The 26,520-nt window shown below is 42.2% G+C and overlaps 1 protein-coding gene and 1 long non-coding RNA gene across 4 annotated transcripts in view; one reads left to right on the top strand and one right to left on the bottom strand.

Annotated features, from left to right (window-relative positions):
- The window catches only part of CB2H6orf118 (chromosome B2 C6orf118 homolog), a 28,245-nt gene extending 8,765 nt beyond the window's left edge, over positions 1–19,480 (top strand). Inside the window, exons 5-11 of one of the 3 annotated variants that reach the window (XM_042987504.1) lie at positions 2,613–2,737; positions 9,357–9,415; positions 13,041–13,222; positions 16,259–16,312; positions 16,868–16,929; positions 18,648–18,971; positions 19,231–19,377. In XM_042987504.1, the coding sequence (XP_042843438.1) occupies positions 2,613–2,737; positions 9,357–9,415; positions 13,041–13,222; positions 16,259–16,312; positions 16,868–16,929; positions 18,648–18,717 (552 nt within the window). In that variant the 3' untranslated portion in view covers positions 18,718–18,971; positions 19,231–19,377. Of the gene's footprint in view, positions 1–2,612; positions 2,738–9,356; positions 9,416–13,040; positions 13,223–16,258; positions 16,313–16,867; positions 16,930–18,647; positions 18,972–19,230 lie in introns of all 3 variants that reach the window. The other 2 variants (XM_042987505.1, XM_007097271.3) reach the window with 2 other exon arrangements.
- A 3,201-nt stretch (positions 19,481–22,681) lies between these two features.
- On the bottom strand, positions 22,682–25,333 carry LOC122238813. The gene is made up of 2 exons (XR_006218004.1): positions 24,131–25,333; positions 22,682–23,898 (listed from the first exon to the last, which is right to left on the bottom strand). It is a non-coding gene; the product is annotated as an uncharacterized LOC122238813 (long non-coding RNA).
- Positions 25,334–26,520: the final 1,187 nt, after the last annotated feature.

Raw genomic sequence — 26,520 nt, 5'->3', positions numbered from 1 at the left:
ATATTTCACGGGCAGGAGAAAACATTCAGAATCCAAGAGGCCCCATCTGCTTCCATAGTAGAAAAGCTGGAGACCAGCTGAGGGGCTTGTGGGTAAGGACTTCACCTTCTGGTCGCAGTGAGCGCCAGCGGTGGGGTGGAGGAGGGGCATACACGTTGCTTGTGTTGTGCCGATGTCTCTGGCCACCAGTTCTCAGGGATCTCTCGGGCTCATCCCCCTGTAACCCTGTCCTCCCATGGCTGTTTCACTCAGCACTGGCCCTTTTCTCCCTCTTTCTCTGGTTATATGATATATCTGCTCACCTTTATACTGATGATCCCCAGCTCTGTCTATGGCACCCAGATACTTCCTGGGAGCTCCCGGTTATACCTGTGTCCAGGTATAATCCCATTGGACGTTGACACTTAGGTGTCTGGGGCAGGCAGATTACAGACCTAAAGATAGGGAAACTATCCTGAATTACCTGGGGGGCCCAATCTAATCCCACGGACCCCTACAAGCTGAGGCTTACGTCTGCTTCCCTGGGTGGGGCCAGAAGGGGAGTCGGAGAGATTCCCTGTGATGGAAGGATTCCATGGCCACTGGGGGCTCTGGGATGGGGGTGGGGGGCCAGGGGGGGCCCTGGGGAGAGGCGTCCAGGAGCTGACAGGCGACAGGGACAGGACCTCAAGTCCTACAACCACAACGAAGTGGGTCCTGCCCGACAACCTGAGTGATCCTGGAGGACAGTCTGCCCCAGAGCCTTCAGAAAGGAAGGGAGCCCAGCTGGTACTGAGAGTTCTGCCCAGAGAGACCCCAGCAGCGCCCAGCAGAGCCAACCAGACTCCTGCCCCACGGGACAGAGATGCGGAGTTTGTATTAAGCCAGTAATTTTGTTCGTATTTGTTATGACAGCAATATAAAGCTAAGAAAATGCCCCATAAATATCTCAAAGCAGCATTTCCAACTTTAAGCTGTTCTTTATTGTACATTGGCTACCATAGCTTGTGTGTGTGTGTGTGTGTGTGTGTGTGTGGTCCTTATCTCATTGATGCTTAGCAATGACCTTCTAGATTATACATCTTTCCCTATGAGGCAACTGTGCTGGGCTGAGTAGTGTCCTCCAAAACATCGTGTCCACCGGGGGGGCTGTGAGTGTGACCTTACTGGGAACTAGGGTCTGTGCAAGTATAATTAAGTTACGGTGAGGTGGTGTCCTTATAAGAAGAGGGGAGTTTGGACCTGGGCACAGACGTAGGGAGCAGAGATCAGAGCGGGACATATACTGACACAAATCTCTGTTCCCAAACCACTGAAGTAACCACATAGAAACAGTCTGGGAACATAGATGGTGCCACGTCAGGAATTGCCAGACAGCACGTAGGGAAAGCATGGAGGGCGCGTTGCAGTGGGGGCCCCTGGGTGGCTCAGTCGGTTAAGCGTCCGACTCTTCGTCTCGTCTCGGGTCATGATCTCGGGGTTCGTGCTGACACACGGAGACTGCTTGGGATTCTCTCTCCCTTAAAAGAAATAAATGAACTTAAAAAAAAAAGTGTATTGTGACAGCTATAATGCAGCACGTACAAGTGCATGGTGTCCTCACCTAACTGCTGACAGCCCCCAGGTGTCCCCTCCAGGCCGAGGTCGCACCTGTGGATGTTCTAGTAAGGAAAACAGACTGCGAGATCAACTCCCTCATTCACAAAAACTGAGAGAATGTGGCATTACTAAAACTACTTTTGACTTTTCGAATTCAATAAAGTTTAAGAATTCTGTCTTATAAATTGGGAAGTACAGTTGCCTTGTATTTGAAAAACATCACAGCCTTACAGGGAGGTCAGTTCTGATTTACTCCTTACATCTTTTCTTTTCATCTGTAATTATTTTATTATTTTATTTTAATTTTATTTTGTCTTATTTTACTTTATCTTACCTCATCTTAGGAGCAGAGGAAGAGGGAGAGACAGCCTTTTTTTTAAAGTTTATTTATTTTGAGAGAGAGCGAGCGAGCGGCATGAGTGGGGAAGCGGCCGAGAGAGGGGGAGAGAGAATCCCAAGTTGGATCCGCACTGTCAGGGCACGGAGCCCGACGCGGGGCTCCCTCTCACGAACTGTGAGATCGTGACTTGAGCTAAAACCAAGAGTCAGATGCTTAACTCGCTGAGCCGCCCAGGCGCCCCAGAAAAGTAAGCTTTTGTTTGAGAGGAACAAGCAAAGGGTCCGGCTGGCGGCCTACCCTGTTCCTTGGGTTTTTCACGTTGAGTCCAGATGAACGTATGTGCGCTAATTTCAATCAAACACCAGCATGAAAAGTTCCCTGGCCAACAGGGCATCAGCTCTTTCTTTCTGTTTCTGGAAATGTGGCAGCCCATCACCTAAAGAGGCAGGGATCTTTGTGTCTCCACATCCTGCGGTGAAACCCCACCACTTTTTAAATGTCTTCGTAAAATAAAGCCTTCATAAATTTTAAAACAATATTTTGTCCAGATCTTTACATGACGAGTTATCCCTCCTCCCATATTTTCCTATTTACCTATTTTACCTAGAATTTCTGTTTTGACTCAAAATATCTTGAATACACTGTAATATTCCTTCCTGTGTGTGTCTCATCCGTTACGGCCTTGTCCTCCTAGACTCTGCTGGCTAATGCCAAGGGGCTGGAGAAGAGGTCCGTGAAGACAGCAGATGTCAACCAGGCCAGGGAGGAGCTGAGGGCGATTGTGACGGCCACCAAGGCTGCCCTGGAGCATAATGACAAGTGAGGGTTGACAGTCTGATTTGATTTACGTTGGGATTATACTATCGTACAATGTATTAAAACCACGTGACAAGCGTGTCTTTACATTTTTCCTGCGTTGCTGGGTGAGATGTGTTGCCTTCGCTAACAGTGTGCCTGTCATCTGGCCCCTTTCCCCAGCCATCACATCTGTGACTGGGAAATTCAACCAAACCCGGCGTTTGTATGGGGGAGGGTGGTTTGGGATGGTTTCTGAGGGAATCTCGTCTTCCGTGGTGGTCTCCTGGGGACCTACTGGTAGGTGACCCGGCTGCAAAGTCAAGGCACCTTTCATGAATGGGCTTATTATTTTCTTTTAACTTAAAAAAATCTTTTGACCTTTCTGTATAGTCTTCCAGATGAAATAACAATTGGATAGGGCGTATGTTTTGTAGAGGGTTAAAAAAAAAAAGACTGAAGCAAAGCCAGCACACTCAAGAAAACAAAACAGGAAACAAAAACCAAAAAATGAAACGGTGCCTTCAGTATAACTAGAAGACAAAAAGCATCCAGACTTCAGGATACCTGAAAATGGAAAAATGCACATCGAATGGCAGTGAATCGTTATCCACGGTCTTTCTACAAACCTTCGCGACAGAAAGGGCAGTGGGGGAAGGGAGAACAATGGAACTGGTAGAAAACATAACATGTTCTAAGACCAGTGAGAGAGAGAAGGAGAGAGGTGAAGAGAGAGTGGGAGGGAGAGAGAGGGAAAGGGAGAGAGAAGGACAGAGGGATGGGGAGAAAAAGAAAGGGGGTGGGAGGAAGGAGGAGAGAGAGGGGAGTGAGGTTTTTTTTTTTTTTTCAATGTTGATTTGTTTTTGAGAGAGCAAGTGGGAGGGGCAGAGAGAGGAGGACAGAGGATCTGAAGCAGGCTCTGTGCTGATAGCAATGCACCGGATGTGGTGCTTGAACTCATGAACCACGAGATATTGAGCTGAGCAGAAGTTGGACACTGAAATGACTGAGCCACGAAGGCGCCCCCTTTTGCAGACTTTGTATCAAAGATACGTCCTTTTCATTTCTGCTGAAATGGCCTTTGGGACTTTGGTAGGGATTGAATTGATTGGTAGATGGCCTGGGAGGGTATCATCACCTTTACCACATTGCGCCTTCCAAGCTGTGATCCTGGGAGGCCATTCCATTGACTTAGGTCTTTTTTAAATATAATTTAAAATACAATTTTTAAAAATATAATTTATTGTCAAATTGGCTGACATACGGTGCGTAAAGTGTGCTCTTGGTTTTGGGGGTAGATTCCCGTGGTTCATGGCTTCCATACAACACCCAGTGCTCATCCCAACAGGTGCCCTCCTCAATGCCCATCACCCGTTTTCCCTTCCCCCACTCTCCCATCAACCCTCAGTTTGTTCTCTGGATTTAAGAGTCTTTGATGGTTTACCTCCCTCCCTCTCTGTTTGAAACTATTGTTTTCCCCCCTTCCCCTCCCCCATGGTCTTCTATTACGTTTCTCAAATTCCACATATGAGTGAAAACATGTGGTAGCTGTCTTTCTCTGCCTGACTTATTTCACTCAGCATAATACCCTCCAGTTCCATCCACATTGCTGCACATGGCAGGATTTCGTTCTTCCTTATTGCCAAGTAGTATTCCATTGTGTATATAAACCATATCTTCTTTATCCATTCATCCATTGATGGACATTTGGGCTCTTTCCATAATCTGGCTATTGTTGAAAGTGCTGCTATAAATATTGGGGTATATGTGCCCCTATGAGTCAGCACTCCTGTATTGCTTAGGTAAATTCCTAGTAGCACTGTTGCTGGGTCGTAGGGTAGTTCTAGTTTTAATTTTTTGAGGAACCTCCACACAATTTCCCAGAGTGGCTGCACCAGTTTGCATTCCCACCAACAGTGCAGGAGGGTTCCCGTTTCTCCACATCCTCGTCAGCATCTGTTGTTTCCTGAGTTGTTAATTTTAGCCACTCTGACTGGTGTGAGGTGATATCTCGTCGTGGCTTTGATTTGTATTTCCCTGATGATGAGTGATGTTGAGCATCTTTTCATGTGTGGGTTGGCCATCTGTATGTCTTCTTTGGAGAAGTGTCTATTCATGTCTTTTGCCCATTTCTTGACTGGATTATTTGTTTTGTTTTTTGGGTGTGGAGTTTGGTAAGTTCTTTATAGATTTTGGAGAGTAACCCTTTATCCGATATGTCATTTGCGAATATCTTTTCCCATTCTGTCGGTTGCCTTTTAGTTTTGTTGATGGTTTCCTTGCAGTGCAGAAGCTTTTTATCTTGATGAGGTCCCAATAGTTCATTTTTGCTTTTAATTCCCTTGCCTTTGGAGACGTGTCGAGCAGGAAATTGCTGCGGCTGAGGTCAAAGAGGCTGTTGCCTATTTTCTCCTTTAGGGTTTTGATGGTTTCTTGTCTCACATTTAAGTCTTTCATCCATTTTGAATTTATTTTTGTGAATGGTGTAAGAAAGTGGTCTAGTTTCATTCTTCTGCGTGTTGCTGTCCAGTTCTCCCAGCACCATTTGCTAAAGAGACTGTCTTTTTTCCATTGGATACTCTTTCCTGCTTTGTCAAAGATTAGTTGGCCATATGTTTGTGGGTACATTCTGGGTTCTCTTTTCTATTCCACTGGTCTGTGTGTCTGTTTTTGTGCGAATACCATACAATCTTGATGGTTACAGCTTTGTAGTAGAGGCTACAGTCTGGGATTGTGATGCCTCCCGCTTTGGTTTTTTTTTTTTTCAACATCACTTTGGCTATTCAGGGTCTTTTGTGGTTCCATACAAATTTTAGGATTGCTTGTTCTAGCTCTGAGAAGAATGCCAGTGCAATTTTGATTGGGGTTGCATTGAATGTGTAGATTGCTTTGGGTAGTATTGACATTTTAACAATATCCATTCTTCCAATGCATGAGCATGGAATGTTTTTCCATTTATTTGTGTCTTCTTCAATTTACTTCATAAGTTTTCTATAGTTTTCAGCACACATATCTTTTACCTCTTTGGTTAGGTTTATTCCTAGGTATTTTATGGTTCTCGGTACAATTGCAAATGGGATAGATTTCTCGATTTCTCTTTCTCTTGCTTCATTATTGGTGTATAGGAATGCCAACTGATTTCTGTACATTGGTTTTGTGCCCTGCGACTCTGCTGAATTCACGCATCAGTTCTAGCAGCTTTTTTGTGGAGTCTTTTGGGTTTTCCATGTAGAGTATCACGTCGTCTATGAAAAGTGAAAGTTTGACTTCGTCTTTGCCAGTTTTGATGCCTTTTATTTCATTTTGTTGTATGATTGCTGAGGCTAGGACTTCCAACACTATGTTAAACAACAGTGGTGAGAGTGGACATCCCTGTCATGTTCCTGATCTCAGGGGGAAAGCTCTCAGTTTTCACTGAGGATTATGTTAGCTGTGGGTTTTTCATATATGGCTTTTATGATGTTTAAGTATGTTCCTTCTGTCCCAACTTTCTTGAGGGTTTTTTGTGAAGAAAAGTTGCTGTATTTTGTCAAATACTTTTTCTACATCTATTGACAGGATCATATGGTTCTTATCCTTTCTTTTTATTTATTTATTTTATTTATTTTATTTTATTTTATTTATTTTTTATTTTATTAATGTGATGTATCACAATGGTTTGCAAATATTGTACCAGCCCTGCAGCCCAGGAGGGGCTGCATTTTTGCATCCCTGTTCATCAGGGAAATTGGCCTGTACTTCTCCTTTTTTGTGGGGTCTCTGTCTGGTTTGGGAACCAAGGGAATGCTGGCTTCATAGAATGAGTGCAGAAGCTTTCCTTCCATTTCTATTTTTTGGGACAGCTTGAGAAAGATAGGTATTAACTCTGCTTTAAACGTCTGGTAGAATTCCCCTGGGAAGCCATCTGGCCCAGGACTCTTATTTGTTGGGAGATTTTTGATAATTGATTCAATTTCTTCACTAGTTGTGGGTCTGTCCAAATTTTCTATTTCTTCCCACTTGAGTTTTGGCAGTGTGTGGGTGTCTAGGAGTTTGTCCAGTTCTTCTAGGTTGTCCAGTTTGCTGGCATAGAATTTTTCATAGTATTCTCTGATAATTGTTTGTATTTTGGAAGGGTTGGTTGTGGTAAGTCCAATTTCATTCATGATTTTATCTATTTATCCCCCATCTCTTCTTTTTGAGAAGTCTAGCGGGTTATCAATTTTGTTTATTTTTTCAAAAAAACCACCTCTTAGTTTCATTGATCTGTTCTACTGGTTTTTTTTTATTCTATATTGTTTATTTCTACTCTAATCTTTATTATATCTCTTCTTCTGCTGGCAGAGGGGTGAGGCTTGAAAGGGAGGGAGAGAGAGAAAGAGAGAGGGGTGAGGAGAGAAATGGAGGGAGGCAGAGGGAAAGGGAGAGAGAGACAAGGATAGAGGGGTGGGGGAAGAAAGGGAGGGGGAGAAGGGAGAGATAGAGGTAGAGGAAGAGAGAGAAGGAGGGAGGGAGAGAGAGCAGCTTCCCTAAATAATACAGATAATAACAGAGGTTCCTGGTCGGTCTCTCAGAGCACTGACTTAGAAGGAGAGGACTTTGGAGTGCGGGTGGAAGCAAAGAGCCAATTCTGAAATGATGATATGGTGGGAACAGGTTTAAAAGGAAGTGATCGGCGTCCTTTAAAGCTGTGCATTGAAGAGAAAAAGAAGCAGAGGAGGGGGGTTTAGAAACCCGTACCTCACACACTCCCCGAACCACTAGCCCTGCCCGCCACGGTGCAGAGGTGCAAGTGATCTCTGTCTGTACAAATGGCTCCAAGAGAGAACAGAAAATGGGGGCCCAAGCAATTTAGTTGATGAAAATCTCGGCCAGCCGACGACAACAAAAAGTCGGAGAAGGAAACTGCCACAACGCTCCTCACTTAAATATTCCCTGAAGAGCGTTTCTGGATATGAAAACGATCTGGAGTCAGTAATGTAAACAATAAGCACAGCAATGAATGGCAAGAAAAAGGAAGATGTGAATCAAGGTTTGGCCACTGAGGAACAGCTAGTTGGAAAGGTCAAGATTATGTCATAGATCCACACTAAATTATGATGCTCCCAGCAGGAATAGTCTTTTTTTTAAAATTTTTTTTTTCAACGTTTTTTATTTATTTTTGGGACAGAGAGAGACAGAGCATGAATGGGGGAGGGGCAGAGAGAGAGGGAGACACAGAATCGGAAACAGGCTCCAGGCTCCGAGCCATCAGCCCAGAGCCTGACGCGGGGCTCGAACTCACGGACCGCGAGATCGTGACCTGGCTGAAGTCGGACGCTTAACCGACTACGCCACCCAGGCGCCCCCCAGCAGGAATAGTCTTGAGTGACACTACAATAAAGAGCGTTAGAGAAAAGCGGGAGAACAAGCAAGAGAATGAAAATGAGATCAGAAAAGAAAGTCAGAGAAAAAGTGGTTGAAGTGGAAGACAGAAAAGAAGATCCATTGGACATAATTAAAGTCTCAGAAGAAGAAAAATCAATGGGACAGAACATCACACTTGAAACTGTAATACATTAAACATTTCTAGAAACTAAATGCTCTGGATCTACATGCTGAAAAGACTGTTAAGATTATTAGTAATTCACTTAATTTCAATCTCTTAACATTGGGGGTCATAATACCTTTCTATTTCTTTTAATTTCTGATGCAGTGAGCTAACATATGTGAAAATATTTAACCATTAGGCCTCTTGTAGGCAGGCAGCATCGACTCATTTGTGGTAGTGATGTTGGTAACCAAATCGCAGGGGTTTTCTGTACATATTAGCGCCCCCATCTTTTTCCCTCCAAATCAGAGATAATACAGTTGATTTAGTTTAATTATTGTGTTCGTGTTTTTGGTTTTGTTTTTTCCTTTGGAACCAGGGGGAGGATACAAAGAAATTACAACTGTTTTCATTTCCTTCTTTTAAAATGTTTTTTAAGTTTATTTATTTGTTTTGAGAGAGAAGGAGAGAGTCCGGGAGGGGGAGTGATAGAGAGAGAGAGGGAGACAGAGAATCCCAAGCAGGCTTCAGGCTCAGCACAGAGCCCAATGTGGGGCTTGATCCCACAGACTGTAAGATTGTGACCTGAGCCACAAGCGAGAGTTGGACGCTTAACTGACTGAGCCACCTAGGCGCTCCGAAAATTTCTCGCATTTTGCTTTTAGCATAAATGTACTGGGATTTGTGAATTGTATCTGTGGGAGGAAATCGAAATGCACAGGGGACATGCGGTGTGCCTTCCGACAGCAGTGACGTGCTTCCACTGGCCCTCGTCTCTGGTTCGTCTCAGAGTGTAAACGCTGGTCTCTTTGCTTCCCTGCTTCGTAGAAATTCAAGTAACAAAATAATATCCATAAACCCTATGGGAGATCATTTATTTATTTTCCAGCTTCTTCAGCTAGTGGCTTGTGCAATCTTGGTAAGAAAGTACCCTTTTGTTTATTGAATTTGACGGCTGTAGGCTCTCACCTTATGTCGATGTTCAAAATCACCTTTTTGGATAGAAACTGAGATCACTTGGTATTTGTCAATTTTTAAAAAAAAAAAAAAGACCTGTGGCATAAAATAGACAAAGGAAGAACGGTGCAAACGGAGTTCTGATATTTTACTCTCTTTTTATTGTCAAACCTGTAGGCTCAGAAGTGAACTAGACGTGGAACGCACGTTGCTGCAATCAGCTAAGGAAGAGTCGGGCAAGTAATTGTGTTTCTCGGGAGCCAGATACAACCTGTGCACTAACTCATTCTTCTCTCAGATCTTTGTGGTTTTTAGTAGAACACTGAATTAAGCCAAGACCTCCTGTAGAAAGAATTCCGTCAAGTTTTGACCGAGACATTTGGACTAGAGCCCGAGAAACTGACCAAATGAGGGGCGCCTGGGTGGCTCAGTTGGTTAAGCTTTTAAACCACCCCCCCCCCCACCCCCGCCAGCAGCTTTTAGGATATACTCACAGATATGACCTGTTTTAAGTTCTTAGAAGACCTTGGCCTCAGAGGTTCTTGCTGGAGTCTCTTGCTTCCTCCTGCCAGTTCTTTCTTCCTGTGAGCAACACCCGTGTGATTTACCAGCTGGCCATCCTCCGAGGGTCTCTTGTGGGGCTGGCTCAGCGCTTGTCTTCTGACTCCTTCTCAGGGCTCGGAGCGTGGTGGGGTCCACCCTTCTCCTGCATCCACGTTGCCTATTCTTGGGATCCTCTCACACACGGGTCATGGATGGAACTCCAGCTCACCATTTTCCGTTTCCTTGCTGTCTCCTAACCCAAGCCCACCATTTTCCTTTTTTCTTAATTTTAATTTGAGTAGCATTGACACACAATGTTTACATTAGTTTCAGGTGCACAACTTGGTGATTTGACAAGTTTATGCATATGCTCTGCGCTCACCGCGAGCACGGCTACCATGAGCCCCAGTAAATTGCTGTTATAGTATCATTGACTACATTCCTTATGCTCTGCTTTCGTTCCCATGACTTACTCATTCCGTAACTGGAGCCCTATGCCTCCCTCTCCCCTTCACCCCCTTTATCCATCCCTCCATCCCCTTCCCTCTGCCCACCATCAGTTTGTTCTCTGTAGTTATAGGTCTGATTCTGCTTTTTGTGTGTTTCTTCTTCTCCTTCTCCTTCTTCTTAAGATTCCATTTAAGAGTGGAATCATATGGTGTTTGTCCCATGTTTCTTTTAAATCTAAGGGCTTTATTGTTAATTGCTAACAGGATAAAATGAAAGATATAAAAAAATAAACAAGAGGATGTTACTAATTTCTAGCACTGAAGTCAACTTTTCTTAATATTTGATTCTAGCTGTTTCTGACACTTTTCCAGTGCTACTGAAGAAATCTGGTGGCTTGTGTTCAGCCTTTTCTTTTTTTCCCAAAGCTTTCTCATTCAGGAGCCTCTCCTCCAACCATACATTTCCTGTGGAATTTCCCCATGTTGGTGCCTCAGTCTTCCTCCTTAGGTAGAAAAGGGGTAACAGTTGGGTCATTTTAGTGACTTCACATCCCTTTTGACTTCTGTGCCCTCAGTCAATTGTTGCAGGTTAAAACGCTCAGCTTAGGTTAAGGTGGGGATCAGACTTCGTGGGTAGAAGCTTAACTATGGCTGTTTCTACCCGCGTGGTTAGTTCCTCATGCATCTGTTTAGCTAATTCCCCAGATTTCAGAACTCACCTTCAGAGTTTTCCCTTCTTCCAAATCTGGCAAGTTTGAATGATGACAGTGGTTTCCATCTTGTTCATTTTGTACAGGTAAGCATTATCACTCTTTCGACTTACCTTTTTTTTTTTTTTCTATCAGAAAGGGGTAGTCATTCTTTCTCAAAAAATTGTCTTCCCGCTCTAGTGAGTTACCTCTAATGAGTTACATTCTAGTAACTCAAGTACTGTATAATCAAGTGAGTTACTGTCAATGTCTCCACCTCCTTTCTGAATCCTTAGATATTGATGTCTGTTGGAGCCTTGGCATGTCTTTGGTTCAACACACACATCTTTGATTCCAACTCTTTCCAGCCCAGATCTCTTCTTTGGCTTCAGATTTGTATATCCAACTTCCCTCTGGACGTGTCCACTTGAGTATCCCATACGTGCCTCAACCCAACACCATCAAGACTAAACTCTCTGTTTCAATGAATGACACCACCAAACACATGGAGGTCAAGTCAGGAAACCTGTGGCAGAAATCTTTCCCTCCTCACCCCATCAACCACCTCAGCAGAGCTTGGAGTTAATGGCCAACATGGAATCTTACCTCTCTGCTGCCCTGAACTCACTTACTTCGCACCGCATCTGTCCCTAGCTGTGGCAGAGCTGAAACCTAGGGGTTACTTGGATATCTACCTCTTCCTCTGCATTCAGATCCAGTGAGCCCTCCTTGTTTCCAGTGCCTTAAATCATTTTGTATCTCTCCACTTCTCTAGGCGACAGGCACCATCCTGATCTGATCTTGTTTGAATGATGGCAGTGGCTTTCTGACTGGTTTTCCTGTTCCAGCCTTGCTCTTTCCCTTCCACTTTTGGTACTGTAGACAGTGACCGTTGTGTGGTTGTGTTTATCCCGGCCTAAAAGCCTTCCACAGCTTCGGCTGATGTCCCAACATAGATTATAAGGCCTTTTCGGGTATTCCCCCTGCTTCCTTCCTAGTGTTATTTACCGATGCCACTCACCTGGCCCTCAAAGTCCCCACAGTACTGCATACCTTTCTTTTTACTGAAATGTGCTGAAATCTGCCCTTCCGCCCCCTCTCCGTCTCCCCGGCCCCTTCCGCCTCTCTAACGCCTGTTCATCATTTGGTTATCGATTTTGCCGTGATTCTGCAGAGTTGTCCTCATACCTTCCCCACACTGTGTTAGGTGCTCAGATTGGGCACTCAGTAGATACTTTTTGATAATATAAATGAATTAGAAGAGGCATGTCCCCATTCTCGGATCAGATCATTTTTATTGATGTGCTTGAACCTTGACTTACATTATTATATTTTAGCATTACATATATATACACACACTATACACATTATACACAATATATATATACACTTTATATATATAGTATATATATTATACACAAATATACACATTATACACATTATATACACACGTTATATATATGTAATATATATAATATATATAATATACACATATATATACACACATTATATATATAATATATATGTATTCATATACGTATACGTATATATGTATATATATGTGTGTATATATATGTGTACATATATATACACATACAAATTATATATACACACATTATGTATATATAATATATATATTATACACACATTATACACATTATATATATACATATTATATATAACATATATATAACATGTATACACATATATACACATTATACACATATATACACATTATATATACACACATTATATATATGTCATATATATAATATATATAATACATATATATACATGTTATATATAATATATAATATATATATTATACACACATATATACACATACACATTATATATACACACATTATGTATATATAATATATATATATTATACACACATTATACACATTATATATATACACATTATATATAATATATATATAACATATATATTATATACACATATATATACACATTATACACATTATATATACACACATTATATATATATTATATATATATACATTATATATTTTATATATATATTATACACACACATATATATACACATTATATATGGCAGTATATAACATACACCATAGTGTTAATAATGCATAATACTATTCATAAGAGATGACATATTAAACACAGTAATACTTTGCTTTTAAAAATATTTTCAGAATCATCTAAGAAAAATGTAATGGATGAAGATCACCTTACCCTTATTGAGAAGGTTGAAAAGAAGAGGTGTGAAATACTCAGTAAATGGGATGAAATTCATGCTCTTGAAAGAGAAATTAAAACGACTCTGATTCATACTGGAATTTCACATATCACTGAAAATAGGATTAAAAGCATAGAGGTATGTAGTTTATTCATTTGAATGTCTACATTGTTCTTTTGCCTGAAGAGGTTGGCAAACGCCTGAAGCAATTTCATTTGGCCATTGGGTGAAAAATAATGGACAGTTGGGTCCAAATATATTTTAATTGCAAAACATTTGTGGCAAATGGTTAGAATAATGAAGAGATCTAGCTAAACAACAAAAATAAAGGTGATAAACATTATGTAGAGTTCTGGTAAGGTGCAAAGTGGATCTCTTTCAGGTCAGTTGATGTCTCTTAACAATTTGTATAGAAGATGTTTGTCATGAAGGTGATGATGTTTGTCATGAAGGTGATGACAATTGTCATCTGATATGTACTAAGTAGCTTGAGCTGAAGCTCAGAGGGGTTCAGAACTACCTGCCCCACATGACACAGGTTAGAGGCGGCAAAGCTGGGGTTCGAGCTTAATACTTTGGGGGTTCCAAAGCCCTAACAGTTTTCACTGTGTCACATTGAAACTTCGTAGTTAGATTTTCAGTGAGTTGAACAATTATGCTAGAAGATAGAAATTCGCTACTGCCATGGAAAAGGAAGTCTACTATACTAGAAGTAGTCTTTAACAGTTATTACTAACCATTTTGACGAACCAATGATGAACAATATAATGTAAATTGTAGTCTGTGTTTTGAAATGTTATGGTACTCTACTTTTTGTGTGTCGTAACCTAATTAATTTGTGCAATATCTGACTCAATGTCATCACTTTGTTATAGAGTTTATAAATGATATATGATTATTCTTTGTCTCATGGTTATATAATTACATAGATTTTTCCAGCACTATTTTTTCAATCTTTTTTTAAAAAGCAGAATTATAAAGGGACGCCCGGGTGGCTCAGTCAGTTGAATGTCCGACTTCGGCTCAGGTCACAATCTTGCGGTTCATGAGTTCAAGCCCCGCGTCAGGCTCTGTGCTGACAGCTCAGAGCCTGGAGCTGCTTCAGATTCTGTGTCTCCCTCTCTCTCTGCCCCTCTCCCACTCATGTTCTTTCTCTCTCTCTCTCTCTCAAAAATAAACATTAAAATTTTTTTAAAAAGCAGAATTATAAAGTGTATAGGAAGTTAGTAGTGGTTTAAACTTATTTTGACATCTCTCTCTCTTTCTTTTAAAATAGTATGTTCAGATTTCTTTCTGTGATTTTGTTTATAGTCCTTTTTTTTTTATGTTTCTTTGTTTTGAGAGGGGGGAGGGGCAGAGAGAGAGAGAGACACACACACACAGAATCCAAAGCAGGCTCCAGGCTCTGAGCTGTCAGCACAGAGCCCGACCCGGGGTTCGAATCCACGAACATGAGATCACGACCTAACCGAAGTTGAGGCTTAACCAACTAAGCCACTCAGGTACCCCTACAGTCTATTCTTTTTTAAATGACATAATGTCCTGAGAATGAACACTAATTTACAGTCGAATTTTTAAACATTGAAAATAATATGTTATAGTTTTAAATATATTATAACTTTAAATATATTATATTAAATTGTATTATATATTATGCAATGTATATATAATTATATAATATAACTTTAAATATGTTATAGCTTTAAATCATGTAATAATGTAAATGTATCACAAGATACATCATAAATGTAATGTAAAATTATGTAAATTTTTCCTTCATGATTAAAACCTCTTGAAGTGGATTGAATCTAGGAAATAGAAAAGTCTGTATAAGGGTTCCATATCACTAATTTATATTACTTTAGCTATTTATTTATATTTTGCTCCTTAAATCAAATGCTAGAAGCTACAGTAGAATTGCTTTTACTATCTTATGAAATAATTCATTTCTAGTTTTGGATTTGATATATGTCATTTATTTTAAAAAAAACTTTTTTTTTACATTTATTTATTTTTGAGAGACAGAGAGAGGCAGACTGCAAGTGGGGGGGGGGGCAGAGAGAAGGAGACACAGAACCCAAGCAGGCTCCAGGCTCCGAGCTGTCAACACAGAGCCCTATGCGGGGCTCGAACTCACGAACCGCGAGATCGTGACCTGAGCCGAAGTCAGACACTTAACCGACTGAGCCACCCAGGCGCCCCTGAAATATGTCATTTCTAACCAAAATAAAAAACAACTAAATGCATCAGGGATTTACAGTGTGCCAGATACTACTGTGAACATTTAAAAAATACTATTTCGTATAATTTCCAACAACCCTAAGCCATTATCAACTGTCTTTTTCAGATAAGGAAACCACAGCACAGATACACTCAGTAACTTGATTGAGGTCACAGTGAGAAAGCAGTAGAATTGGGATGAAAGCTCAATTTAGGTTTTTAATTGTATACTATCTAGGTTCACTGATGTAACTGCTAATCTGAAAGAGCAAATGTTTACACCCTCTGCCCATCATTATTTTGCTCACAATTATCTTGGATATTCTCATTCACAGTATTAAATATTTTTCAAGTTTCAGTAATAATACTCTCAGTATTTTGGTTGTGTTTACAGCGAACCTATAGATTCATTCGGGAAGAAATTACAGCTTTACAATATTCACACTCCCATCAAGGGTCATTTTACATTTATTTAATTTATTTTTATGCATTGGCTCTTAATTTTTTATGTTTGCTCTCGGGACTTTATGGCATCTGTTACTATTGTTAATGGAAACTTTAAAAACATTTTACATTACAGTTTGTAATCAGTTATTGCTGGTATATATGTGACTTATTGATATTTGTATTTTTATATTGTATCAAGCCACTTTAACAGATTCTGTGATTAGTTATGAAAATTGAGGAACTGCTCTAGAATTTCCCTAAAATTCTCTAGGTTTTTGTAATATCAACCCTTATGTCCTCTTGTTTTTGATCTAGAGGGTTAGGATCTGTCTTACTACCTGTCCTTCCAGTCATGCTTTGTTTATTCATGTTTTTAAACGATGTGCTATTGGCTACTTTTGAACTTAGAATAACATCATTTACATATTTTTGTTCCATAAGTGGGGAAAAGTATTTAACATATATTCTTAACCAAGTATCTTACTTTTAAAACCATTTCTCCTTCAGACTGAAGCTATAAAATTAGAAACAGCAAATCGAATTTTAAAGAAGAAAATACATGTAAGTTTATGTGAATCAGTGTTTTCCAATAGAAATATTTCCTTTAGTGCTGTGTGCTTCTTGTATTGTGTCTTATACAAAATAAGAATATATGCATTATCTTTCTCAACGATAATTTCTGTAATGCTAGGAATATCTCAGTATGTAGACAGTAGCTTAAAACCGGACAGGTGTAACCTAATGTATTAGTGAAAAAAATAAACAACCTTTTTAAATAGTTGGATATACCAATCAGAACTGACCGTTCCTCTAACCCTTCCACACCTAACAATGAACTGTAATGAGTTTACATGGTGACAAGGAGTGTAGTGAACTGGCTCCTCTAATGACTGTCAGGACAGCCCTCCAAAATTCATACTAAGAATCTGCTGCTTAACTGATTATAGTTCTACTTCTAGGATATATATATATATTCCTCTGTATTATATATGGCATACATGAGTACGTTATGCCTGATTCCAGGAATTGTATTCCATTTTGGTTCAATGTTCTTGTTGATATGTATGAGCAATACCATGCCATTATACGGAAACAATGATTTTTTATTCTTGGTAGATTGTTGAAAACAATGTGAAGCAGAACCTAGAGAAGCATGAGACAAGTGAGCGGGAGCAGCAGTAAGTATTGATGTCATGATAGGAGAAGCGGGACAATCTCATGCTACTCTCAAAACCATCCATTCGAACCGAGATTAGACTAAACAGTACTTTGGAAATGTTTATATTCGTGAGTGTTAAATAGACACGTTTCATCCTGTGCTTAAGAATGCTTAGCCCAACTCCGTTGGTTAAGCGTTCGACTTCGGCTCAGGTCACGATCTCATGGTTCGTGGGTTCGAGCCCCACGTCGGGCTCTGTGCTGACAGCTTGGAGCCCGGAGCCTGCTTTGGATTCTGTGTCTCCCTCTCTCTCTGCCCACCCCCCACCAATCATACTCTGTCTCTCTCTCCTTCAAAAATAAATAAACATTAAAAAATGTATATATATATATACACACACACACACACACACACACGTATAAAAGAATGCTTAGCCCAAGATTTAAATCTCAGTCAGTATATGTTGTTTAGCAATATAGAAATAAATTATTTGGAAAGAAGTGAAGAATTGAGACTAAATTCTCATGGGCAAGGATCGGGAAAGTGGGGAGACGTGTGACTAGGGGTGGCTTTCTTTTCTCAAATTATATAGCTTTTAGAGATATTAAATTAAAAAAATTTTTTTAGACATTTATTTATTATTGAGAGACAGAGACAGAGCATGAGCGGGGGAGGGGCAGAGAGAGGGGGAGACACAGAATCTGAAGCGGCCTCCAGGCTCTGAGCTGTCAGCACAGAGCCCAATGTGGGGCTCGAACTCACAAACTGCAAGATCATCACCTGAGCCGAAGTTGGATGCTCAACCGTTGGATGCTCACCCAGGCCCCCTAGAGATATTAAATTTTTGAAGAAGCCTATATAGGTGTTGCTCTGACAACTTTTAATTTAAAAATGAAATGGCTGATTTATATGATCTGTTTTACATGGTTAGCCTTTTATGGTTAATTTTCTTGCAGTTGGTCCTATAGTTCAAATCTCAGGATTTGGTAAGGCCGAGAGCAACAGAAAACTACTAGTTTAAGCATGGAAAAGACTAATTTGTAAAAACAGTAAAAAGACGTTTATTTTTAGGGGACCTAGGTTCAATGATAATATTGGGAACTGGTGTCTTTCGCTCTTCCTTCTCTGTTCCCCTTAAGTATCATTTTCCTCCTCAATGTGGCTGTCTTCATGGGAACCTGGGTGGCTCTGTCGGTTAAGCATCTGACTTCGGCTCAGATCATGATCTCGCGGTCTGTGAGTTCGAGTCCCGCGTGGGGCTCTGTGCTGACAGCTCAGAGCCTGGAGCCTGTTTCGGATTCTGTGTCTCCCTCTCTCTCTGTCCCTCCCCCTGTCCCTCCCCCACTGATGCTCTCTCTTTCAAAAATGAATAAACATTAAAAAAAAATTTTTTTTTTAAAGGGGGCGCCTGGGTGGCTCAGTCGGTTAAGCGGCCGACTTCGGCTCAGGTCACAATCTCGCGGTCTGTGAGTTCGAGCCCCGCGTCGGGCTCTGTGCTGACAGCTCAGAGCCTGGAGCCTGTTTCAGATTCTGTGTCTCCCTCTCTCTGACCCTGCCCCGTTCATGCTCTGTCTCTCTCTGTCTCAAAAATCAATAAACGTTAAAAAAATTAAAAAAAAATTTTTTTAAATATGCCTGTCGAGAGGCATGAATCTCTTTCCCACGGAGGAACAAAGGGGGAAGAAAAGGACAAAAGCCAAAGAGCTTCTCATCATGAGGCTTTTCTGTTTTATTTAGAGGGGAAGGCCCTTCCCAGGGATCCACACATATCTCATGGCCCAGCACTGTGTCCCCAGGCCATCTTTAGCTGCAAAGGACTCTATGAAACAGAACACCCTACTTTCCAGTTTACATCGTAGAGAAAGTCACCAGAGAAAGGTGTTGGAGTGGTTGCTGAGTGAACCGTACGGGTGGATCCAGGTTTTGTCGGGTCTTAGATCATATTGGGTGTCCTCAATGGAAAAGAAGACGGAATTAAAAATACCAAATTGGGGAGGCTCCTTCCATAGTTCTGGCCACGAGAGTGAATGGACCTAAAGTTTAAACATCACTATCTTCAAGGTAAATTCTGCTTCTGCAACCACACTGTGTGTAGTCTGGAAAATGCTGCAGGGGGTTGTCCCCCTAGTTAGGGAGAATCTTTGCTACACTCAAGGCCAAAATGCTACAAAAAATCCTTTAAAATCAAAGTGGAAGATTACAAAGTCTCGCCATGTGTTTTTGAGTAAATATGTGCTGAAACAGATGTTTATTTAAAAATTTCCTTTTATGCTTAAGGTACTTTCTTTCTCATCTATCGTATTCATTTGTTGTGTTTAAGGAACCTTTGGGATTTCATTACAGAATTTGTAAACTTAAAGGAAACAGACAACAACCCTCAAGGGACTGGAAAAATGACCCATGAAAATTCACAGCCATCATGTACATAACGTGAATGTCTGCAGATGTATAAAGTAATGAAAATACATCTCATTTTGTCAGTTTTTTTCAGTTTTAATTTCTAATAAAGTTAATGCACTATATGCATCAAGATACTGGAATAAATACATGTGTGCATGTGATTAGCTTTACTTTGTGTGCATATTCATAACAATAGTAGTTGTTAGGGTATTTTCTGCTTTCATTTAATAGTTTTCTCCAAGGAAAACTACGTTTTGCTTATTTGATAGAAATAAGAAATTCATCCCTGCCACAATACAGATCAAATATGTTTCTTTTTTTTTGTCTTATTATTATTTATTTAAATCTTTGATTCATATTTTTTCTTTTTCTTTTTTTTTCAATATATGAAATTTATTGTCAAATTGGTTTCCATACAACACCCAGTGCTCATCCCAAAATGTGCCCTCCTCAATACCCATCCCCCACCCTCCCCTCCCTCCCATCCCCCATCGACCCTCAGTTTGTTCTCAGTTTTTAAGAGTCTCTTATGCTTGATCAAATATGTTTCTTGTTTGCCAGTGCAAGTTTATATACATACATTTGATAAAATGTAGTAATCATGTAGTTAATACTCACTCAATTAAATCATCTTTACTGATTGTAAGTGTTGCAGTGCTCTGAAACATTCCAGCCTGGCCTGGCTTTGCACCACACACGTCTCAACTGATTGTGATCTTCATGACAACGTTGTGACTTGATTTTTTTGACCCCACTTTGCCTATAATGTGGCCTGAGCGCTTAGAGTTAATACAAGTCCAGTTTCTTGAAAAGCATTTTTTTAATGTTTATTTGTGTGTTTTTTTGAGAGACAGAGCGCGAGCAGGGGAGGGGCAGAGAGAGAGGGAGACACAGAACCCGAAGCAGGTTCCAGGCTCCGAGCTGTCAGCAAAGAGCCCGACGCGGGGCTCGAACCCATGAACTGTGAGATCATGACCTGAGCCGAAGTCAGATGCTCAATCGACTGAGCTGCCCAGGCGCCCCAGTACCAGTCCCAATTTCTTTGGGCAACCGTATACAGGGCTGTTGTGAAAATCAGCGTAAGGGTCGAGTTACATGAGGGATTTGATCCCAACCTGGAAGAGTAGAGTTTGAGGTCAGGGAGAGAGAGAAACAAGATGAGCAGGGTCTGCTTGCTGTGGGCCAGGAGGTCAATGTCAGGTGGTGTTCTTGCCACGGGTTTAAATCCATTAGCTCTTCCTGGGGCGAGATTCACTCTGCTTTTAGAGACGAAAAGGTGGCAGCCGAAACAGCAGATGTTTATCATATACAGAAATAAATTGGACTTTACTAATGTTTTTGAATTCCCTATGTTCAAGTTGCCTTCTATTGATTATATATGCTCACTGGAATCTTATTAAGTAGGCACTATATTTCCCATTATACCGGGGAGAGAGTGAAAATGGGAAGTGGTGAATTGATCTGCTTAAACTACACGGTAAAAAATAGAGCTGGGATCAAACTCTGATAGCAGGCACTTTGTCGTGTGTATCCTTTGGATTGGTAAACTTTTCACTGAAAAGCAATAGAAGTAAAAAAAGAAAAGAAAGCAATATAAGTTATCCTAGCATTCATTCATGTATTCAAGCGACATGCATCAGATCAACATTACGGGACTATTTCGGACAGTTGGCTAGTTGTTGGAAGTGTGGAAAGGAAGCCGTGGCCTCAATCCTTAGGGAGTTGACAGTTTGTGGGGCAGACGTGTGAAAAGAAAAGCAGCAACAAAAAGGAAAGCCTGATAAACTAAACGCGTACAAGGACACCGGTGGGCACATTCTTACCCACTGCTGGAGCAGGTGTGAGTTGACATGAACGGTGGGGGATGTGATCTGGCAAAAAGCTCACCGAATACCTGTGTCCCCAGCATCTTGCAGCCCTCCTTGCCTGAGGGCCGTGTAACTTGTTTGGGCCAACGCGGGATGGTTGTGATCGCACACGACAAGAAAGGTGAATTCTGGAAAGATGGGCTTATTTGTAAAACGAAATGAAAGGGAATACAGAGGTCAGAAATGTGACTTCTCAGTGTGGGAAAAGCGGGCGGCTTTGAATTTACAGATGTCAGAGGTGAGATTTTGAAAGAGCCACCGCCTGATTATATGTCGGAAAGTAAAGAATGAATTACAGGTGCGGCCTTTCCACCAAAGCCCCACAGCCTCTGGGCTGTGGAAGGTAAATTAGGGATGGGCCATGAGGATGAGGAAGTAAAGGGCTCTGAGAGCAACTCTAAGCGAGTCATGGGCTCGTGGAACAGACTGGAAGCAAACAGATTGGATGTGCACTGAGTTTTGAGGGAGTTTTACTATTAAAGGCGATCAGGAACCCAAGGTAAGTCCGTTGCTGCTCAAAAGCTTTAACCGCTGGGTTCCCTGAACATCCACAAAGAGGAGCAGGGAGGAAGGAAACCGCATATCCCCTAAGAGAATGTATTCCCCAAAGGCCACTTCACAGACGCCCAAGGGGACAAAAGGGGACCAAACCAGCGACAAGGATGATGAAGGAGAGCTCTGTCCTGATGCAGCCAGGACTTCACTCTGCTCCTTAGTAGGGGACCCTTGCAAAACCTTCTCTGTAAGGCTACGGAGCAAGGACTTCTTACCCTTTGTATAAATAGCCATTTGTAACTTCTTGTAATTATCCTGGTTCTCGACTGATGGAGAAAGCACTGTGTATCCCGCGAGGACCTTGGCCTTTGAGCTGGATGTAGTGACGGGGTGGGATTTGTCTGCTTTAGAGAGGATGGCGTTGTGCTTTATGAAAAGAAATAAGTGAGCAGAGAGAGAGTGTTAATCAGAGTGTAGACTATGAAAGAGGTATTTATGACAGAAGCTGTGAAGACTCGTATTCTAGGCGGTGAGGCTCCTGGGACACTGGGTCCGCTGCGAACCGAGTTCTTAAACAGAGCCCACCATTTTGCATATGCAACGCGATTACCATGGGAGCTTTCTTCGGTCAGGCAGTGGATGTTAGGGTCAAGTTGTTATTGTAGCTCAACCTAGTCTATCTTGATTTGCTGCGTTTGCCCTAACGTGTCGCAAGGAGATTGCTCTGTCTCTCATTCTTTCTTGTTCTCTATCTGTCCTGTCTGTCTATCTGTCTATCATCATCATCATCTGTCATCTAAATATTTATCTATTGATGTTCAGTGAATGATACTGTAGAAGAGGCACCATGGTTTCTGAGTCGGGTAGGGATGGTCCTGGTGGTCAAGTCTTTAAGTGGAACACTGCAAAGCAGATGAGAGAAATCGCGCTAAATATGTCCACGTGGCGAAATATACAAAACATGATGTTGGTTGAAAAAAGCAAGTCTCAGGAGAGTACACACAATGGTAGTGCTATTAATATAATTAGAAAATAAAAGCACACAGATAATTAAACATGCATTGGTATGAAATTCACTGCTTCTAGGATGTCGATTAACTGTAGGGAAGAGAGGAGGGAGGAACGGGAAGGCTGAGGCTGGCTTCAGTATTTTAGCCGTATCTGTAGTGTTTTCTTTCTTTTAAAAAAGAAGAACATGAAGCAAATATTCTAAGATCTTCATGTAGTTTAATATTGAAAGCGGATTCATAAGCGTCGGTCGTATTATTTTCTATCAGTTGCTACACAATGACAGTTATGCTGACACTTGTTCAGCCCTTATCACAGAGGGGACGCTGGTCTATACACTTTGCCTGTGTTCTTTAATTCTCATGTGATCCTATGAGGTAGGTTACGGTTATTATTCTTATTTTGTAGCTCAGGGAATTATTTAAAATTTTTCAATGTATTCTCTAGAATTTAAATTTCATCCCAATTTAATATTTTGTGTAAAGCAACGAATGCGATAATTTGTCATGGGGCTGCGGGGTATTCGTGATGGTGTAAGGACAGAACAAAGATGAGCCCGCAGATCTCATTAATACTGTCCATGAGGCACAAGGGACAAAAAGCCCGGTCGACTCTGTGAGTTATTCCTTACCTCATGCTCCCATGAGGGGAGTGGTGATTCTGGGTAGAAGGAGCCGTGTGAGTGAAAGAGCGAATGGATAGGCACTGGCGTGGGCATTGGTGGTGGTGATGGCTGTGGGGCGTGCGCGTGCGTGTGTGTGTGTGTGTGTGTGTGTGTCTCCTGACACTGGGGGCTGGTGGTTCTGGAAAACGAAAGGATGGAGTCAAATAAGACTGTTCAGAAAAGTGTTGTGGGAGGTGGGACTGGAGAGAAGGATGCCAGGAGGAGACTGCTGTGGGAGTCCAGGCTGGAGGCGATGTGAGTCTGAGCCGTGGGGGTGGCAGTGAGGACACGAGAGGGACCAAATGCGAGGGGTCTAAGTCGGTGGGAGGGACTGGATGAGGAAACCAAGGGGTACAGGATTCCGAGGTGACTCCCGGGTTTCTGGCTTGGATGGCAACTCAGATGCTGCTGTCCTTCACTAAGACAGGGAACACAGGGTAAAGGTTACTTCATCTGGGGACATACGAAGCGTACCGTCTCTGGGGAATTACATCCAGAGGGAGACGTCTGGCGGAGCTGAGTCTGTGGCCCGGGTGCTGGGAGGAGACAGACCCTGGGGAGTGAGCAGGGGGTGGAAGCAGAATCCGGAGGATGAGGGGAACCGCCGTGGAGGGTCTCCAGAGGGAGGAGGAGGTGAACAGGGCTGGAGCCCGGAGCCTGGAGTCCCGGGAGTCAGGACAGAAGGAGAGGACCGAGCGGGGGGAAGACAGGGCTCCCAGGCCCAGGTGTACAGGAGAGCAGGTGCAGGGGGGGCTCGGGTTGAAGTGAGCCCACAGGTAACACACCTGGAAGCTGGGAGTGAATGCCCGTGAGTTACGATGGTGACTGTGGAGGTGAGGCGGCCCCGAGCAGGAGGGCCGGTAAGTTTCAAGGCCGGGTGTCTCTTGCAGGTGCTGACTTAGGGGTGGTCCCGTCGGTTCCCAGCTTTCCTCTCCCTGCCGGGCTGCGCTCACTCTGGGCTGCCCCCCGCACCCTCAGAGGCCTTTCTGGGTTCTGACGTGAGAGCAGTGTGCAGGACCTCCCTCCCTTCCCTCTAACCCAGAATTCTGGGTTCTTCTGGACTTCCTCCCCTGCCAGGTGCTGTGTCTCGTGTTTGAGCAGCTGGCCGTTCGCCACGTTGCCGTAAATGGCCTCGCGCCCTCACATCTGCTGATAAGGGGAATGTTCATCCTTTAATGTTTGCGGGCCCTGCCCCCGGGCTCCCAGCGAAGCTGAGCCCTTACCAAGGTCACAACGACTTCAGCAAACTTCAAAGCGCGGGCTCTGTTTCTGCCCTGAGCTCGTATCGGACATCTGCTTTGTTAGCAAGTGGCCTCAAAGAAACATTTCAAACTAGAGAGTAAATATCTCCCTGGGTTCCCAAGCCGGGAAGCCTGCGACCTTGCCCGTCCGGCAAGCGTGAGATCAATTTTCTGCAGCTTTCTGGAATGGCCTTGCTGCTGAGGGTTCCTAATTCTTGATGGCACAAAAACACACACAGTCCTGTCTCACACGTTCCTTCGCTCTCTTCTTCGTGAAGATTGTGTATCCCCGGCAGGTGTCCTCGCTTGGGCTCCGATAAAACTCTCTTCCTTTTTCAAAAAAAACCAAATATTCTAAAATGTTTGTTCATTTGGCATCGACACTGCGGCCAACGGAGCTCTCTGCTCTGTTTGGGGTTGTGCAGGGCCCGAGACCTTGACCGTTCTGCGAAGAGCTTCTTTTTTCCCTCCAGTTTTACTGAGAGACACATTTGACATAAAACATTCCGTCACTTTAAAGCATACGTACGTACGTTTATATGCCGGGAAATGGTCACCACCGTGGAGTCAGCTACCCCATCTGTCACATCACAGAATTACCATTCTTTTGTGGGGACAACACGTCGCATTTACTCGTAACCACTCTCAAGGATATCATGCAGGGTTATGAACCGTAATCACCGTATTGTACATTATAGCCAGAACTTGCTCATCTTGTAACTGTACATTTGCCCCTTTGACCCTTACCTCCCCTTTTCCTTCACCCCACCCCCACCCCGGTAGCCAGCATTCCATTCTCCTTATGACGTGAGCTTTTCTAGATTCCACGCATAAGTGAGACCACAAAGTATTTGTCTCTCTCTCTCTCTGACTTATTTTACTTAGCATAATGCCCTCAAGTTCATCCACATTGTCCCAAATGGCAGGGTTTCCTTCTTCCTCGTGGCTGAGTAATATTTCATTTTATATATATATATATATACCCAAATGGACACATATATACACATCTATAGAACATAAAAAATATGTTATGTGGGGCGCCTGGGTGGCGCAGTCGGTTAAGCGTCTGACTTCAGCCAGGTCACGATCTCGCGGTCCGTGAGTTCGAGCCCCGCGTCAGGCTCTGGGCTGATGGCTCGGAGCCTGGAGCCTGTTTCCGATTCTGTGTCTCCCTCTCTCTCTGCCCCTCCCCCATTCATGCTCTGTCTCTCTCTGTCCAAAAAATAAAAAAAATAAAAAAAAAAAAATGTTATGTGTGCATATGTTTTACTTTTATATACGATGTACGTATTATATAATGTAATATAATATATAATTATATATAACATACATATATAATGGAGTATATACAGATGTGTGACATATATAAAAATTGTGTATTTATATATTTTATTTACATATGTATATATCTCCATCATTCATTCCATTCATTTGTTGACTTTCAGTCTGTTTCCATATCTCGACTACGTGAATAATGCTGTAATGAGCATGGGTGTGTAGATATCTCTGACCTACTAATTTCAGTTTTTTCGGATTTATAGCCAGAATCGGAATTTCTGGATCATATGGCAGTTCTATGTTTAATGTTTTTGAGGAATCTCCATACTGTTTTCTGCAGTGGCTTCACCAATTTGCCCCACTCCCACCAACAGTTCGTAAGGGTTCCCTTTTCTCCACTTCTTTGACAACACTTAGTAGGTCTTTTTTTCAAACCGAGGTAAACAGTTGACATGCAATGTTATGTGAGTTTCAACACAGTGACTGGACGGTCCTATATATTACTCAATGCTTACCGCAGCGAGTGTAGCCACCAGAGGAGGCTGTTGCAATGATATTGACTCTATGCCCTCTGCTGTACTTTTCGTCTCCGTGACTCATTTATTTTAGAGCCAGAAGTTTGTACTTCATGCCCTCCTCCGCCCCCACCCCTTTTT

Source organism: Panthera tigris, chromosome B2, assembly GCF_018350195.1.
Source record: "Panthera tigris isolate Pti1 chromosome B2, P.tigris_Pti1_mat1.1, whole genome shotgun sequence".
Lineage (NCBI taxonomy): Eukaryota > Metazoa > Chordata > Mammalia > Carnivora > Felidae > Panthera > Panthera tigris.
The sequence above is the reverse complement of the archived record's forward strand: the minus strand, read 5'-3'. Positions and strand labels throughout refer to the sequence as shown.